Genomic DNA, 19827 nt, shown 5'->3' on the forward strand with positions numbered 1-19827 from the left:
GGTGGATTTTCTGTTTGGGCCAAATTAATGGGAACGTGATCTTAATTCGAATTTGACAATAGAAGATTGGTGTGTATAGGATTTAAATTAAAATTTGATGATGGTAAATTCGAATCTAAATCAAGAGATTCTAGGGCAACATGTGAATGAGAAATATCTGAAACAAAGAGAGAGAAGATGTTACCTGGAGTTTTTGAATGGAAAGATTCAACTCAACTTTCTATTGATTCTATAGAGTAGTTATATACAAGACTCGAACTCTATTTTAAGAAATATATAGACGTTATAGTAGTAGCTACACAACACTAATTATAGAAAAATAAATCCCATGATTCTCTGCACTCATTACAAAATGGATGATTCTCAGGAAGCATTAATTGCAGAAAATAAATCTCATGATTCTCGGCACTTATTACAAAAGGAATAATTCTCGACAAGCTTGAATTGCAAACTTGGTGTCCTTGATTCTCGACTATGGCAGCTTCATGAGTTATCTGAACTTTTGTCAACTTCCCTTATAAGGAGGATTACGAAATTAGGAAGTGATGGACTAGGGTTAGAGTCTACGATGGGTTGCTAAGGTTTGGAAGGTGTTTGAATGAGTTTAAGGTTGCTCATTGATTTTAGGGATTGACTAACATAAGATGAGAAATGTAGGATTTAGATATGGTAAAATGATGAAGTTTGATGGTGTTTAAATGAGTCTAGGGTTCTTCCTTGAATTTAGGGATTGGCTAAAGTATGATGGAGATGGATGGTGCTTGAATGAGTTTAGGGTAGTTCCTTGACTTTAAGGGTTGGCTAAGGTAAGATGAGGAAGGTCTTTGGTGGGAATGAGTGATTCTAGGGATGTTCCTAGAATTAAGGAATTGGAGATGGAATATAAGATTTGAATATGGCTAGTGGATGAGGATCTTTGGTAGGATTTGGAAAGATGGAGATAAGTGAGCTATGATTTCTAAATTGTAGAAATTAGTTTAGGGATTGATTGCGTTTCGGTTTTGGAAATGGAAGAATGATTTGGAAATGATTGATTTAAGTGATTCTAGGAATGAAGAGATTTTAGGGATTTGGTGGTTTGAGTGATTGAGTGATTTTAGGGATTGGATTTAGAAGATGAGATGAAGAGTCCTAAAATGTAGAAATTACCTTGTTGGACTCTAGGGTTTTGTTAGGGTTTAGTTGGATGAATGGATGCTAGGGTTAAGATTCCTAAAGTTTAAGAAATCCTTATGGAAGGCTAGGGTTTCCAACTAGGGCAAGAGATGTGTATGGAAGGATGAAGGCATTGGACTTTCGGCTAGGGCTAATGTGGATGGAGGAAGGCTAATTTTGGTAGGTGGAAAATATGGAATTATGGGATTGGAAAGATGGAGGCTTAGGGAATTTTGGCTATGGCAATTGGTGGAATTTATAGAAAGTGAATTTGGCCTTAGATGACAAAGAAAAGATGATGACTTTATTTCTTGGTGTTTATGGATATTTGAGAAATCGAAGGATATGAAGAATATAGCTTAGGATATGTTTGACATGCAAGAAAATGCAAGGAAAATATATGAACAACTAGAAAAGATAAGAACAACAATGTCTTTTTAGATTTTTGAATAGAGAATGAAAAACATGCAAAAGATTAACAAATAGATGAAATGAACATTGAATGGAAAATAATAAGAGAATAATAAAATGAATCAACACCTATTCACGAATTGCAAGGTGATAAAACAATGATAGATAAATGGATAGATAAGTGATTCAACACATATTCACGAATTGCAAGGTGTTAACTCTTTGGGATTCACAAATTGCACCCAAAAGAGCCAAGTGCAAAAGTACCGAAAGTGTTCTTCAAGAACACATAAAACTGTTCCACAACGGAAAAATGTCAAATTATCCAAAGATATAAACTAAGATGCTAAGGGTCCTATTTATAGAGATTACAAAGTGGAAACCTTAATAGATCCCTTGATAAATAAAATAAATAAATAAGTGATAGTGGTGTGGGGCCCATGACATTGGCCCTTAGTGGCCTAAGCTGGCCCATGGGCATGCTGTACGTGTGGCTGGCATGGTCCAGGCATAAGGCTATCTACTGGTGCATGTCTAACATGGCTCAGGCAAGGTCCTGGGCGCTGAGGCTGCATGATGGCATGGTTGCTGGGCTGCCATGGCATGCTGGGCGTGCCTGCTAGTGGTGGTGGTGGTGTGTTGTCATGGCCCAGGACTGCTACTGCTGTGTGCATGGCATGGGCGCTGCATGTTTATGATGTGCCAATGGATCAATTAGGTGGCATGGGCGTTGGGCGCTGAGGCTGTCTGCATGGCCCGCTGAGCATGGTGTGTGGCTGCTGGGAGACCTGGGCTAGGTGCATGGGGCTTCTGCCCTGCTAGCATGGTTGCGTGCGCTGGACTACTGCGCACTAGGCGTGCACACAGGGCGTGCGCGTGCTGTGCTACTCGCGCTGGGCATGTCCTGACACGGCCCGAACATGCTAATGGCTTGGCCATGTGCTGTTGGTGCGTGGTGAAGCTAATGAGGCATGTCAATAGCCTTACCCTGGGTTGTCAAGGGCATGTCATGGCAGGGGCTATGACATGCCTACTATGTGCTGTTGAGCGTCAGGGACATGTCATGGCATGCCTGCGGCATGTCTGTGGTGCTGACATGGGCATGGCATGGCAAAGGCCATGGCATGCCAACAATGCTATCAAGTGTGTGTCATGGTAGAGGCTATGGCATGTTTGTTGGGCTATCATGGGCGTGCCTTGGTAGGGGCCATGGCATGCTTGTGGTGCTGTCAGGCAGGAGCCATGGCATGTCTGTGAGCGTGCTGATGTTGCTAGACAGGCTGATGGAAGCTAGGGCTGCCTGCTGACCAGGCTGATGGGTTGTTGGGCGTGTTGATGGGCTTCGGGCTGCAGCTGGGCACTTTGCTAGGCACTGGGCTACTGTTGGGCGTGCCATGGCATGTCAGGGACAGTGTCAGGGCATGGCCCGTGGGCTGTCAGGGTATGTCAGTGACAGTGTCTTGACATGGCCCGTGGGACTGTCAAGGCATGTCATCGACAATGTTAAGGGGTTGTCATGGCATGTTAGCGGTAGTATCAAGGGACTGTCATGGCATGCCAACGGCTGTGTTGGGGGGCCTGTCATGGCATGTCAGCATTAATGTCAAGGAGCTGTCAGGGCTGAGCCATGGCACGATCAAGAGAGAATATGTGAGCCATGTTCTAATTGACCCGTGTCATTCCTGCAATATTCCTAGGGCATACACTAGACCCCTAGGGAAGTCTTATAAAACTGGGCTTGACCCCGAAAGTGGCCCCATCTCAACTATCTATGCATGCCTAGGACCTTTTCCTAAGGTGATTTTTGTTGGGGTCTTGTCACATTTCTCGTAGTCGCAAGGTCAGCAATGACAACTTTTTAGGGCATGATAGAGCTAGAGTGTGAAATTGATGAAACGACTGGATTGATTACATCTGGCAAATAAAATAATATTTTTTTTAAAAGAAAAAACTTTGATTTATGACCCGGTGGCTTTTCTTTAGTTGAGAGGCAAGAGATATAAATTAATTGAAAATTTTTATTCATAAAGACACATTTTATATTACTGATGTGGCAACATTTAATTTGTTAAAAAAATTTATAAATTTTAATATTATAAATCAAATTGTGCCGTATTAATAATATGAATAGTATATTCTCACTTCGGCTCGTGAACAAAATGACTCAAATTATTTTGCTAGCACAAATAAAAATCCACAATTTGAATATCTTATTTACTATCTAGTAAAGGAATTGAAGAATGTATATTAGAAGTCATGAATATTAAACGATTGCAAAAACCATTTGATTAAATAGAGTGGAATATCTCCTTGGGCTGCAAACGAATCATATCGAGTCGAATTCGACTTAAAAACGAACTCAAACTAGTCAAGTTGAGTTTATACGAATTTTGTTTACGAGCCTAAATAGAGTCAAACCGAGTTTATATGAATTATGCTCATTTAATGTTCGAATATATATTAATATTTACAAACATCTCATTTATTAAATGTACTGAGTTCAAGTCGAGTATACATGAACCGAGCTCGAGCTATTCACGAGTTGCTCTGTTTATTTACAGCTTTAATCGGCCATTTGTTTTACACAAGGCCATTTTTAAACTTGTCGAATAAAAAAAATGTAATTTTCTACCTTGTAATTGGTTGGTAAATTAAACGCACATGATGAGGTGACGATCCATATTATCGTCAAGATCGCCACAAAAAGAACTTGTAACTGAAAATAGTGCACATTGGGTATGCTTTCACTCCGGAGGAGTAACTTTAGGCCTGATTTGAATAGTAAATTGAGATGAGATGAGTTGAGATAATTTATAAATAGTAGAAAAATATTTGAGTTGATGTGAGCTAGAAATAGTTTGAATTAAAACGTTTTATGAGATTTTGATAAAGGAAAGAGAAAAAATTGAATAAAAATATTATAAAGTTAAAATATTATTATAATATAATTTTTGTTTTATCATTTGAAAAAGTTATATTATTTTTTATGTTTTGTTTGAAAGTTTGAAAAACTTATAATAATTAGATAATTATTAGATGAAAAAATTAAAAAGTATTTATATTTAAATATCAAAATGAAATAAAATAAGATGAAATGGAACCATCTCTCTATCCAAAGGGACCTTACTCTTTAACCATACATCTGTGGTCCGAAACATCTGCAAGAAAGCCCAAAACAGAAAAGGCTTGTTTTGTCCATCAGAACCCACCTACAAATACGGCTCCTTTTTAGGTTCAAATTTTCTATACAGGTAATATATACGTGAACATATGCACATATATGCATGACATAATGAGATTTCCTTCAATTTTATGTTCTAAACATTTTTTTTTTTATAATTTTAGAGAGAAACAATACAATAAGTGGATCTTATTAGAATTGTAAGTTATAACTATAAACTATTGTTAGCTATTAGTTACAATAAAGTGGATCTCAAAAAAGTTCTGATACCATATCAAAAAGGGAGTTGGAGGTAAAGAAGTAAAATTTTATACACTATATTACCATCTCATTTTGATCCCATTAAATAAAATGTGATACATTTATTATCATTAAATGATTATTTATTACATGATTATTTAACATCTAATAGTAATAAATGTGTCATATACTATTTAGTAGAATGAAAATGAGATAGTAATGTAGTGTATAACATTACTTGATAAAGAATAGAGAATTGTCGAGAGAATAGAAGATGGTATATTGCAATGTATCTGATTCCTATATATGAGACGAATTTATATACAAACACTTGAGCTTAAATCCTCTGTTAACAAGCTAACCACTTCTAACTAATTTGTAACTAATAACTAACAGTAGTTGCAAATCTAATAAATCTTATTGCATTAAGTACTACGTGTGATCATTTAGACTTCAACATTTAGGATCCGTTTGAAATTTGAATTGAACTGAGATCAATTTAGTCCAATCAGTCAGTTTGGATCTCAAATTTATCTCAATTCATCTCATCTAATCATTATAACTTTATCAAATTTCATCACAAAATATAATAAATAATTTAATTTTTTCAAATCTCAAAATAATAATAATATTAAAAAATAATATTCTAACAATATTTTATTCAACTTTTAACTTTCATCTTAACTCAACTCAATTTAATATCCAAACACTCAACCCTCAAATCACTAAACTCATTTCAACTTAAAACCTTTTTACGTTTGGAGCCCACAACCTTTTTCAACTCAACACTTATTTACAAGCGAGATCCATAATTTTTTTTAACTCAACACATCTTTACACGTGAGACCATAACTTTTTAAAATTTTTCATAAATACATATAAAATTATCTTAACATCTAAACATATTTAAACTTATTTTAAATGAATCTTACAAAACTTACCATATTAACTTATTATTATTTATAAAAAATTATATTCATCTTAACTCAGCCCAATATCTCATCTCAAGAGGGTCACGTCTTAGGACCTAATAGTGCCAAATGTTGTAGTTATCACTATCCAAATTATTGAAAGTGTTTGAATCAAAAAATTGCAAGACATCTCATCGTCGATTACCACCATACGGTCATTCGCCGTTGTGATCGTCGGCCAAGCAAATAAGTACAGTGTCACTAAGAAACAGAAAAAACGATAGGAAAATGATAAACGTAGCGTCCCATCAACAGTATGTCAATAGCTCATTATGAACAAGTAGGTGAAAATGAAACAAATAAAAGAACAAAAAGAAATATCTTATTGCAAGTAAATTTATATATTAATTTGTGTATCAATATTGATATATAATATATATATTTAACGAAATGATGTGAATTAAAGATAAAAATAATTTTTATGATATATGAGATTTTCTTCTTCTCTTAAAATATTTTTTTTATTTTTTTTTAAATAAAAAAAATCATCGATATATAATATGATACACGAACTCGCTTCTATCTAGCAAATCCAGAACAAAAATAGCAGTCGTGCGTGGATGAAAGCAAAGCAAAAAATAGATAAAAAAAAAAAAACAAAGTAGCAAAATCCTAAGGATGCCTAGAATAATAAGAAATTCATTAAGCGTGTGAACCGATGACTAAAGAGCTCACCACCAACCTCCCAAAAACCCCCCACCATCTTCGTATCCATTCCCATGCCCACGGCACATCACGCACCACTACTATCTTGTGCCACCATTTTTTTTAAGCTTTTACTCAACGACCCCATTTTACATTGTGCTCAGATCTCTTCAACCTGCCCCTATACATTTCATCTCTTTCATTCCTGTACGAGTTTAAATATTTCATCTCTTTCATTCCTGTAAATCCAAATCAGTCATTTAGTTCCCAGGCCAGTAGTATATACAGAATATATAATATCCCTTTTCCGATAATATTCCATTTGGTGGCAACGATGCTGAGACGAGGCATTGCTTTGGTGATACTTCACGTGGTGGTTTGTGGGATCCAGATATGTTCATCGGAGATTACCAGAGGAAGCTTTCCAAAGGGTTTTGTTTTTGGCACTGCCTCTGCTGCTTTCCAGGTTGGTCTTGTCCCCATTAATTATCATCCAAGACGTTTTCTATGCCAAAGGATATTTTGTCTGTAACACCCATTAACCATGTTCTTCGCAAGAAAAGTAGAAGACGATTCATTCACCTTGATTTTCTCTGCGAGGAACTGGATTCCTCACGAGTATTTTACTCTGTTTTACATCATGGGACACTACTTCGGTGTTTTTCTTCTGATTTTGCGGGTGTAGTCGTGGTGACAACTGACAAGATACACGAGAAAAATACAATGAAGTTTGTTGGATTATTTCTTCTTCTCAATCTTCAAAGAATCTGAGAATATGAGATTTTCCATCTTCAAAAACTAACAGGAACTAGGGAGATGAAAAGACCTGGGAATATATTTTCTTTTCTTTTTTCCTTTTCTCACTGGGGGCATTTTCATCCATTAGCCGGTTATTCAGCTGTCAGTGGAGGATATAGGCTACAACATCGGGTTCCAATTCGAGAGAATAGGGACTACCGTTAACGCTCCATCTCTCCCTCTCTCTCATCCCCTCTGTCTCCATCACTGTCTCGCTCTGTTTTTGGAGTGTCTCTTCTCGTGGGCAAGGCCGCATGAGGAAGTGCCAATAGGCTTTAGTTCGGTAATAAATATCTTCTATATTATTTATTATTTATTATTATTATTTTATTATTATTATTATTATTATTTATTATTTTTTCATTATTATTTTACTATTAAAATATCTAAAAATATTTCCCTATCCAAACACAACTTCTTCGACTTCTCACTGACAACTTGAGGATATTTTACCAAAAATATATATATATATATATATATATATATATCCTTTTTTTTTACAAATTCCTGATTTGAAAATTGAAATACTTAAAATATTTACTTTCTAGTTATTTGTCAAAGAGAAAATATTCGTATTCAAGAGAATTATTTAAGTTTTTAACACCAACGTCGTCAATGCAACACGCACGTAATATTATTGATGTTGAAGGCATGTATTAGTTATGGAAAAACTAAATTAAATAACTAAATAATAACCTCGTATAAATGTCTGCATGTGAATGATAATAGGATGAAAAATATGTAATTAACTCAACAAGTTAATGGTACTTTTGTAATTTAAAAAAAAAAGTATTTATGGTAGTGGACGGTTTTAGAGTCAGTTCTTTGAGGATTATTCGCCTAAGAGTCCTCCTTCAGCCCCCGCTCCCTCTCCCGCTCTCGGTTCCGTTCAGTGTAAAATGTAGTATTTTTTTATTTTTTTTATATATATATATTTTTTAATACTATAAAATATTTTTTAAAAAAATAAAAAAATTATAATATTATTAAAAAATACTTATTTAATCATTAAGTAAAAAAAAATATATTAAAAAAATAATTTTACACTGAGCGAGACCAAGAGCGGTGAGAGTAACATTATTCTTCGCCTAAACCAAGGTTAACAGATGCATTTGGTAATTTCTTCCCCCTTTTTTTTTTATTGATTTGAACTTAAAATCTATCTATGCTGTTAATGAGTTGCCTTTTTTGCAGTATGAAGGAGCAGTGAAAGAGGATGGGAGGGGACCGTCCATTTGGGACACTTTTTCACATAAGTTCGGTAAATATTTTCTTATAAGGAACAACAATCTGTCCTTGCGCCATAAGCTCAGATACTGATACCACATACATACATGTGCATTTTCGTTTTTGGTGTGTTTACGTGAGCATATAAGTTCACACGCTGATGTGGTTTAAAGTATTTATGTTAGACTACGTCAATTTAACGTATCATATTAAATCACGTCAATTTATAAAATTTTTTTTTTTATAAAATTTGTGTAGAACAAATATTTCTCGTGTAAGAAACATATTTTTATAAAATAACACGTGTTCCTAACATAAGCTCAGTTATAGCTGCCCCATATTAAAACTTAAAAGCGTCCACCATTATGTTTTTCCATGCAAAATATCACCTGCCCATAAAGTATGCCATTTTGATTTGGCTATTTTGCACATCTCTTAATTTGCACTATTTGTGTGATACCTCTTTCGGGTATCACAAGGCACTTCAAATATGCATAAAAGGTTAAATAGTTTTGTGGCAATCATATATAGTTGACCAATGAATAAAGAGTTCGCTTTATTCGGGGAACTGTAGAGCTTTTGGCTTCCTTTTATACCGTTTGGAATGCAGCACAAGTCCATAAATTTCAAATAATAAAACTGATCTTCGTGCCTGTAAGCTCTGTGAGAATTTCCAGTTTTTTAGAGGGATCTAATTGGTGTTTTACCTTGCATTCTTACAGGTAAAATATCTGATTTCAGTAATGCTGATGTTGCTGTGGATCAGTACCACCGCTACAATGTAAATCTCCCGAAACCATTTTCGGTTCTTTCTCTTGGTGAACTAATGCCAGCTTGTTTAGATTCGTGATCTCACTCATGCATTTATTGAGGGATTAGTCGCTAGAGAATTCTAAGATCAATGTGTGTGTCTTTCAAGTATAATTCCTTCTGGTTTTCCCACCAGAAAATCCTGATTTGAATGCATAAATTGTCCCACAGAATTTCTCACTCAGTCACTCTTGTTGATCCGCACAAATTAGTAGGACAATCTTGAATGTGCAAGTGGTCAGAAATCAGACTTGCAACAAATATATGGTTGATTCATCTTGCAACATTTCTGGATGCTTTCGAGGCACATTGCAAGTTAATTTTTGGACAAGTGGCTTTTTTATGGCCAGCAATCAAAAAGCTTCTGAAGGAATTATTTTCTATGATTCTTCGTGGTAAAAAGGGCCATTTTTGTTTTGTTTTTGTTTTTGCAAACAGGAAGATATACAACTGATGAAGGACATGGGACTGGATGCCTATAGGTTTTCAATAGCTTGGTCTCGAATTTTCCCCAGTAAGTCTTCTTTAGAATCATATCTGTTCTCATCTAGTGCTAATGCAGCAAGCAAATTAAGCTCTAATCATTAGTAGTAGTGCTTAAACCAAAATAATCTTTGGACTGTGGATGGCTCAAAGATGGATTTGCTTAGCGGAAATGCAGGCTACATATGTCAGACATCATCAATGAAACCGTGTTTTTGAAGAAATTTTCATGAAAAAATGAGATACTTTTTGCCTTGTCCTCTGATTTACTAGAATGTGCTGCCTCCTACTTCACTCATATCAGAAGTTAAGCTTGGTCCTCAGCCACATGCGGATTAATTAATTATAGCAAAGCACTGATTAAATTGTGTAACATGACACAATGTTGGAGCAGTTCTAACGCAACTGTGAATTTGTTTTGTAATACAACTGTTCAAAGATTTTGTTTGGTTCTTAATACACTTTCTGTGCAACCTAAGAAGAGGAGAATTAAATAAAGATGAAAGTTCGATCTCACTGTGAGTTCCTTTCTATCAGATGGAAGTGGTGAAATCAACCAGGCTGGAGTTGATCATTATAATAACCTCATTGACGCTTTACTAGCCAAAGGTAAGCTTACATATCCTTTCTAAGGGTCATGATCCTTTGATAAAAACCATTCTGATGGCTTAAGTAACCATCAAATTGGTGATTAGTTTGATGCATGATCAAAGGCATTAAATCAAAACATTATCATTGGGCTCATATTCTTCTATGCTAATGTGATGCAAGACAACATGTGCAGGGATTGAACCATATGTGACCCTCTATCATTGGGACCTTCCTCAAGCCCTAGAAGACAAATACAATGGATGGTTGAACCCCCAAATCATGTAAATGATCCTGTATTTGTATTTTTCTCACCCTCTTCATAAATATGATTAAAAACTACTTTTGGGGGAAAATACACTTTCTACACTCCAACTGGTAAGCAGTTTACCTTTTCACCTAAATTACAAAACGTGATGTATTACACTCTACCGACCAAAACTTGACAAGTGGCATCCGTCCAATTATGTTTATTAATTAAGATGATGAAAATAGGTGAAATGACAGTCTTGCAATTTTTTATTTTTAATTTGAGAATGCAATGTGTAAGTGTTGATAGTTTGGAATGTAAAGAGTCAAATCTCTTTTAGTTGGAGGGTGAAAAATTCATTTTCCTTATACTTCTGCAATTCAAATAACTTCTTTTATCTCCGCTGCAGAAAGGACTTCGGAACATATGCCGAGACATGCTTTCAGAAATTTGGTGACAGGGTGAAACATTGGATCACATTCAATGAGCCCCATACATTTGTTATCCAAGGGTATGACGTGGGTCTCCAGGCACCGGGACGGTGCTCCATTGTGCTTCACATTTTGTGTAGCGCAGGAAACTCTGCAACTGAGCCTTACATTGTTGCCCACAATGTTCTCCTTTCTCATGCAAATGCGGCACAAATATACAGAAGAAAATACAAGGTACGATGATGGCTACCATATCACATCACCATGATAAGAATGACATTGGTTATTGGTGAAGTGGAATAGATGTCAAGGTAAAATGTAAGAAGAAACAAATCAAAACGTGATCCTCTTCAACTAAATCAGAAGTAGGAACTAGGAAGAGCTGATGGAAGATGAAGTCGATGCAAAACCTGTACTGGTTATTCGGAGCACTTCAAGACTTTCATTCATGTCATGCTCATATGCATTTCTTGGCAGAATTCATGATTAGCTTCATTTAAACAAAACTAGCTAAGTCCTAATGCTCCAAATCATTGTGCAGTCAAAACAGCATGGATCTGTCGGGATATCTTTCGATGTTCAGTGGTATGAACCAGCAACAAACTCCACAGAAGACATTGAAGCTACTCAAAGAGCCCAAGATTTTCAGCTTGGCTGGTAACGTTTAATCATCCAACAGATATTAAGTCAAAAAGACTTGAAGAAAGAGAGAAAGAAAAGGGATATTTTTTTGGCTATTGGACAGGCAGTATCGTTAATTTTACTGCTAATCCCTGTAGATAACTGCTGCTATCATCAGCGAATTTTGTTCTGCCATGAGAAGCAGAGTAGAGCTGTGCAGTTACTCAGTGGAATTATAATGTTATATTTGCAGGTTTATTGAGCCTTTGATCTTCGGGAATTATCCAAGCTCAATGAGAAATAGAGTTGGAAGCCGGCTGCCTGAATTTTCTAAATCCGACGTTTCTCTTCTAAAGGGTTCTTTAGATTTTGTTGGCATAAATTACTATACTACATATTATGCAAAAATTAATTCGAGTAATTTTATTGGTGACCTATTAAACGACTCCATTGCGGACTCTGGTGCCATTGCACTTCGTAAGTTAACGGTGGCCCCTTTATTTATTGGTCTTAATATTTTATAGACTCAACTTAGATGTTTCGATAGTTAAGAATCATCTACTTCATTAATTTTCTGCTTCTACTCTGTCATGTTTTTGTCTTTGCTTTCAGCATTGAGAAATGGGATACCTATTGGAGACAGGGTATGTAATAGAAGTATGAATGGTGGATGAATGTATAGATTTTAAGTAAAGACAAGTGACATGCATGACATGATAGAGTGCCAAACAGCATTGATCTAGCTGGATCAAGGTCTCCCAAGTTCTTGCCTGAAGTTGAGGGCCTCAAAATGGGAGATAAATAAACACATAAATAGCCCTACATTACTTATTGTTCATTTAATGCTGACCAAAATATTTGCCTAGCTGCTCATTTAGATGGGCAACAACAAATGATGTAGAACTCATTTGATGTGTCTATCTCTCTCCTCTTGAGATCCTCAAGTTCAGGTAAGAACTTGAGCAGACAAGAACTTGAGGGGATGTTTTTCCAATCTAGCTTTGATCAATTTGTTTTTTTGGAAGTTATTCCAATTTTCCTTTCCCTTTGGAAGATTTTCTGGACTTTGTGAGAGCAGAAAAATATAAAGCCTCTATCTGTCATGCAAGCATTGTTCTTAATGGTTTAGTTTGTCTAGCTAACTGATTAGATATTGTCCATGATAAATTGCAGGCCAATTCTATATGGTTGTACATAGTTCCTCATGGGATCAGAAGCTTAATGAATTACATCAAGCAAAAGTATGGAAACCCTCTGGTTCTTATCACTGAAAACGGTAATTCTCTATAAATCCTCCCCCAACTGCCACAATGAAAAAATAAAAGAAAATAAAACCGAGGAAGTTTCCATATCCCAATGAAAACTAAGTAGCAACACTTTCTTAAATAGCATTGGATGGGAAAGTCAAAAGAACTGTTCTCAGATTTGAGCATATTTACCCTTATCAATGCTTCAGTTATGACAAAAAAATCAATGAGAAATCTTCTTTTTCATGGTTGAACAGGGATGGATGATCCAAACGACCAACTTATCCCCCTCAAAGATGCTCTAAAGGATGAGAAAAGGATCAAATATCACCATGACCATCTAACGAACCTGCTTGCTTCAATCAAGTATGAAGTAGTGCCCACTTACATTTAGGTACATATAAGTTCACTGTCATATGTTGATAGAATCCAACATGTTTTACTTTGATGATGCAGGGAAGATGGCTGCAATGTTAAAGGGTATTTTGCATGGTCTTTATTGGATAACTGGGAGTGGGCAGCTGGATTCACTTCCAGATTTGGTCTCTATTTTGTTGATTATAATGACAATCTCAAGAGATATCCAAAGGACTCTGTTCAATGGTTTAAGAACTTTTTGACATCCACTTAAAGATGGAGAAAATGAAGGTGCAGCAACTACATACATTTCCTCTTCTTCTTCTTCTTTTTTTTTTTTAATGTGTTTCCTATGTGTTAATCAAAATAACTTTTGAGCCTGTTCCATTTGTTGAAAGGTTTTTAAGTTAACTGTTTACAATTTATGGAGCAGTATTTTCCTTACATTAGTTGTTGGATATAGGATATGTTTCTTTTGTCAGGATTGTAACTTTATATCTCACATTCACTTGAACTACAACTCAGGGGACCGGGGTGTAAATCCGGGTACCCGGCTAGCTATACCCGGATCTGCATCCAGGTTTATAATGCGGTTTGAACACCAGCCCGCATTATATAACCGCATCCAGCAGCTTTCTTTGTGTTTCAAATTGATATATTATAATAGTCATGAATGTGTTTGGATCATCCAGTCTTCCTTCGCTGTGATTTTGTTTTCAATTTTAATTAGTAGAATATCTGAATTCGGCCTGGCGTTTTTCTTTGAATTTTCTAATGTTGGTCCAATACCATATCTGCCACTGAATACGAATGTGAGTCATCTGTAAACGACTCCAATGATCAAAACTTAAATCTTTATGGATTTTAGTGGACTTTTTAGTGGGGTGGAAACTGAAAACCCAACTTCCTTTGACCATATGATACGTTTGAAAAGGGTTAAATCCATCAACAACAAGGCTGGTATGTGTTTCTTGCTTTCTTGTATTTTTTGCCAAAATTGATTGGATTTCGAGTTTTTAAAAATAAGTAATGTTAAGTATAAATTTTAAATATTTAAGTCCCAAACTGTGGGCCCATCAAGAAAAAATAAAATTTTCATATTTTTTTTTTATAAAAAGCATGTGCAAGAGATTTGTACACTTGGACTTGTATGTATCATTTTTCTTTAAAAAATAGTTTTATTGAGATCCCAATTTCTAGTTGGATTTTTAAAAATTTAACATTTTCAATCTTTTTTTATATATTTTTTATGAATTATATCATAGGATAATCAAATAATTAAAGTGGGTCCATTAAAGAATGTATGTAATTATGGAGAAAGATGTATGTAATTATGGAGAACGATAAAAAGAAAACCAATTTGACACGAATTCGAATAATTAGATGACCGATACATTTATAATTTTTCGAACCTAATTGAAAATGACTCCTTATGATCTTATAAAAATAAGAAGGTGGACGTCACAATTATAAGCAACCTTTTTTAGAGTAGTGTTATTCACGTCTGCTAAATAATAGCAACAACTATAACAACAACATGTTGACTAATTTACAATTCAAGTTTTATTTATTTATTATTAATTAAAAATGCTTTAATTTAAATTAAAAATACAAGAGAAGCAGAAGTGAGGAGCAGAACGCAGATGAGATGTAAAATAAAGATAAAGGTAATGGACCACAAATTTGAAGATTAATGACACTCAAAAGTGTGTTATTTTTATAATTATTTTATAAAAACATTTATTATTTAAAACATAATTTTATAAAAGATGTTGTGCCTGCCAATTTTTTTATATATTTTTTTAAAAAGTATTATGATCATAAAATAATTTTATAAAAAGATATAATTTGATATGATATAATAAATTTATTTTAAAATAAAAATAAATTTATAAATTTATAATTTAATTTACTAATTTATTTTTGTAAAATAATGGGTAAAGATTTCTCTTCTTTCAAATCCGCTGGCTTTTATCTCACCCAATCCAGTCGGACCCACCAACTTTCCTGTGATTTGAAGCTTTCTCCGTACCTGTTAATGATTAACATAGAGACAACATTTTATGGCAGTCCCCAAAAAATTCTGGTAAAATATCTCTTTGGTGTTTGACATTGAATACTTCCTTTTATATAATAACTTGACTTGTTTATGAATTCTGACCAAACTTGTAAATATAAAATTAGGACATTCTCAACGAAATAAAAAATGGTTGGTATTTAGATGTCGGATCATGATGGGTAATGGGAGAAATTGAAAACGTGTTGAATGCAAATGGCTCAGTAGAAGCGGTAAATGTAATGTTTTATTCGGTCACGGAAATCTGAGTAATGGAAGCCTGGGTGGTGGTGGGGTACTATATATGGAAGGGAAGAACGAAGAAGTCTTTAGAGCCCCTCAATCTTCGGCAGAAGAAGCTCTTTCATTCTCTTCTTCTTCCGCGTCGGATTTCTCTCCCTCTCTCGCTCTCTCCCTCTCTCCACTCGATCCGAAGAGGTAATTAATTTGCTTTATAGTCAACTGAGTCGTGGGAAGTTCGGCTCCGTGTTTTGCCGTCGTGGGTTGTGCTTGATTTGGATTTCTGCTTTGAGAGATTTATAATACTGTGTTTCTTTTGTCTTGGTTGCGATGGAAATTTTGGGTTTTTGTTATGGTGGGCGTATGAGTTTGTTTATGGGCAGATCTGTTCCTGTTTGTCATGTTTTTGGTGTGAATCTGATATTTGAACTTCCTTTATGCCATCTTTGAGCTGTGTTAGATGAGACAACCGCTTGCAATTCATTTACATATTACCTATTCATGCGCTAATTCTGGATCTGTAACTTTTGTGGTGATCTCCACATTGGGGTCAGAAAATTTGCTCCCTCTCTCTCAGTATTACTCAATTTCACTTTCAATTATGTCATATATTTCTAATTTAAACTAAAATCTACACTTGGAGACCCGTCTTGTTGCCAATTAATCTCATTTAAATGAGTACTGTGATGTCACTGTGGAACTGATGTTAATTTGCTTTAATGATAAGATTATATATGTACCGATTAAAGTAAGTTTCGATATTAGTTATCTGATTAGATGGTTTATGTTTGTTAAGATCTCACACTGATTGTATGATCAAGCATACAAGTGATGGTCACTTTGAACTTCAAGAGGTTAAAAGTTCTCTTTTTGGTATTATGCATTTGGGGTAAACTTCCATCGATTGATTTAGTTTGATCTGTTTTTTTTTTTTTTTTTTTCCCCTCTTTTTCAGGCTGTTGAGAACAAATAAAAATGGTTAAGATTTGTTGCATTGGGGCTGGGTATGTCGGTGGGCCTACCATGGCTGTGATTGCGTTGAAGTGCCCTGCGATTGAAGTAGCTGTGGTCGATATATCTGTATCAAGAATAAATGCCTGGAACAGCGAGCAGCTTCCCATTTACGAGCCTGGACTTGACGATATTGTGAAGCAGTGCAGAGGAAAGAACCTCTTCTTCTCTACTGATGTGGAGAAACATGTTGCAGAGGCTGATATAGTCTTTGTTTCAGTTAACACCCCTACCAAAACCCAGGGCCTTGGAGCTGGCAAAGCAGCTGATCTGACCTATTGGGAGAGTGCTGCTCGAATGATTGCTGATGTGTCAAAATCTGACAAAATTGTTGTTGAGAAATCAACAGTGCCAGTGAAAACGGCTGAGGCAATAGAAAAGATCCTGACCCACAATAGCAAGAAGATCAACTTCCAAATTCTCTCCAACCCAGAATTTCTTGCTGAGGGAACTGCAATTCAAGACCTTTTCAATCCCGATAGGGTTCTAATTGGTGGTAGGGAGACCCCAGAAGGTGCAAAGGCGATACAGGCTTTGAAAGATGTTTATGCCCATTGGGTCCCTGTAGAACGTATAATATGTACTAATCTTTGGTCTGCTGAGCTTTCTAAGCTTGCTGCCAATGCCTTCTTGGCACAGAGGATCTCTTCTGTGAATGCCATGTCAGCACTTTGTGAGGCTACCGGTGCAGATGTAACCCAGGTTTCGCATGCCGTTGGCAAGGATTCAAGAATTGGGCCCAAGTTCTTGAATGCCAGTGTTGGTTTTGGTGGATCTTGCTTCCAGAAGGACATCTTGAACTTGGTTTATATCTGTGAGTGCAATGGGCTTCCTGAGGTTGCAAATTACTGGAAACAGGTCATTAAGGTGAATGACTACCAGAAGACCCGGTTTGTGAACCGGGTTGTTTCCTCAATGTTCAACACAGTCTCGGGAAAGAAGATTGCAATTCTTGGGTTTGCTTTCAAGAAGGACACTGGTGATACCAGGGAGACCCCAGCCATTGATGTCTGCAAAGGTTTGTTGGGGGACAAAGCCCGGTTGAGCATATACGATCCACAAGTGTCTGAGGATCAGATCCAGAGGGATCTTTCAATGAAGAAGTTCGATTGGGACCATCCAGTTCATCTTCAGCCAGCAAGCCCTATGTCTATCACTCAAGTTAGTGTCGTTTGGGATGCTTACGAGGCAACAAAGGATGCTCATGGTATTTGCATTCTGACTGAGTGGGATGAGTTTAAGAATCTTGATTACCAGAGGATCTATAACAATATGCAGAAGCCTGCATTTGTGTTTGATGGCCGGAATATTGCAGATGTGGAGAAGTTGAGGGAAATTGGGTTTATCGTTTACTCTATTGGAAAGCCACTAGATTCATGGCTCAAAGATTTGCCAGCAGTCGCATAAATACTGAGAAGCATAATCGTATAGGCTTTTGGCGGGGTGGAGGGGAAAATTTGATATTTGAGAGAGGATGTCCTATGATATGTTTAATTTTTTCTTTGGTTATTTCTTTCTGAATTCCCTGTGTTTCTTCTTGTTTCTTGTTTATGCTTCTTCTTGCTTCGTTTCTCATCTGTGGGTTTTAAGACACTGGTGTCTACAAATCTGCCTTTAGCTAGTAGAAAATCAGAGTATGCTCTTTCTCTATTATACAAGAGTGTAATAAATCAGAGAACACCGGGAGATTTACTACCATTCTATCTTTCATACCTGGTTACTGTAAATCTTTTTTTGAGCATCAATTTTAAGAGCCTTGTGGATTATATTTTGGGATTTTGTCAATGGATTTCATCTACTTTCTCATTCTTTCAATAATTTAATAAAAGCGAATGGTCAGAGCCGTGATTTCTTGGCAACTTTTTTAGATTATGATTAATGCATCTTGTGCACTTCTCTCCAAAATTAACTGAAAAGAAAAATGAAGAGTCCTCCAAATAAAGAACTGAAGAAGGGTGAAAAGCCAGCCCTTACTAACTCAGCAAAACCAGTACAACACACTAGCATTCAAGAAACAACACCAAGCAAATATGCAGTACAAAGCAGCACAAACTCTACCTAAAGAAAGAAATACACGCCAAAATTTTCAATCCATTACCTGTGCTGCAGAATAAAATCCCACATTGGATCTACCTCTTCCTAATGATTATTTAGAGGGATTGGAATAATTCCTGCAAGCCTAGTCCCCCATCTATCATACATGTAATGCATTTAATAAAGAGAAATGATAGTTACAGTTATGAATGCGTAAACGACGCGCAATCATTTTTAAATAAAATGAATAAATATAAGATCTATATAAAAAAATATATATATTTTTAATAATAGATTTTTTTTTTTTAAAATGATTATATGATGTTTATACATTCTACGAGTGTAGGTGATATTACTCTTTACCAATAGCCGTAAAATTAGACGTGAATTGTGATCAGCAAGCTTCCTTTTTAAGCTGACACGTGAAGAATTGTGTTAATAATATGCCCAAATTACTTGCTAGGGTTATCCTCGCTAGCAGTTCAACCTAGACGGCATGTTTGAACAGAAAACCAATTTTTGTAAGTCCCGAGATATGGAAGAGGTTTCGGCTCTGAATGACATTCTCTTTGAAGCCTCCAAATCATCAATAGTGTCCAGTTACTCTTTGATATTATTTTTTTGGTAGGCAAAATTTGGCTAAAATTAGATTTTTTTGGCTAAAAGCCAAAGCTATTAAAATATAATACTATATTAGATTAGGTAAAAATAAGTCAAAATAATAATATAATAATATTTTTTTAATAGTAATTTTTTTTTTTAAAAAAAAACATATTTTTCTACTACACTAAGTATATGTTAATTAACAATTTAGAAATTATTAAATTATAAATTAATATAAAGCTAGTGTTAACCTTAAAATGCAAACAATCAAAAGTTTGAAAATTAAATATGTTAATTAATAATTTATAAATTATAAAATTATTAATTAACATATAGTTAGTGTTAACATTAGAAAACAAACAATCAAAAGTTTAGAAATTAAATATGGGTTTGATCTGTAAATAGTAATTGGTTAAGTTTAGACTTCCCTTTTCATTTTCTGTAGTTCAGAGTTTCACACAAAAGACT

At 35.3% G+C, this 19827-nt stretch overlaps 2 protein-coding genes across 3 annotated transcripts; both read left to right on the forward strand.

The window, feature by feature from the left end:
* The first annotated feature begins 6608 nt into the window (after positions 1 to 6608).
* On the forward strand, positions 6609 to 14039 carry LOC108983761 (beta-glucosidase 40-like). Its single transcript, XM_018955517.2, has 13 exons — positions 6609 to 7069; positions 8596 to 8662; positions 9351 to 9409; positions 9877 to 9952; positions 10459 to 10530; positions 10706 to 10793; positions 11169 to 11424; positions 11732 to 11847; positions 12065 to 12288; positions 12424 to 12455; positions 12985 to 13087; positions 13316 to 13424; positions 13515 to 14039. The coding sequence occupies exons 1-13, from the start codon at positions 6938 to 6940 to the stop codon at positions 13687 to 13689; spliced, it is 1509 nt and encodes a 502-aa protein (XP_018811062.2). The 5' UTR covers positions 6609 to 6937; the 3' UTR covers positions 13690 to 14039.
* Positions 14040 to 15604: 1565 nt separating this feature from the next.
* Positions 15605 to 18530, forward strand: LOC108999461 (UDP-glucose 6-dehydrogenase 3). 2 transcript variants are annotated; one of them, XM_035684473.1, is made up of 2 exons: positions 15605 to 15909; positions 16667 to 18530. In XM_035684473.1, the coding sequence occupies exon 2, from the start codon at positions 16687 to 16689 to the stop codon at positions 18127 to 18129; it is 1443 nt and encodes a 480-aa protein (XP_035540366.1). In that variant the 5' UTR covers positions 15605 to 15909; positions 16667 to 16686; the 3' UTR covers positions 18130 to 18530. The 2 variants fall into 2 exon arrangements, with proteins under 2 accessions (XP_035540366.1, XP_035540367.1); XM_035684474.1 differs by lacking the exon at positions 15605 to 15909 and adding an exon at positions 16513 to 16565 and having other exon boundaries at positions 16667 to 18501.
* Positions 18531 to 19827: the final 1297 nt, after the last annotated feature.

This window comes from Juglans regia, chromosome 13, assembly GCF_001411555.2.
Source record: "Juglans regia cultivar Chandler chromosome 13, Walnut 2.0, whole genome shotgun sequence".
In the NCBI taxonomy this organism is placed as follows: domain Eukaryota; kingdom Viridiplantae; phylum Streptophyta; class Magnoliopsida; order Fagales; family Juglandaceae; genus Juglans; species Juglans regia.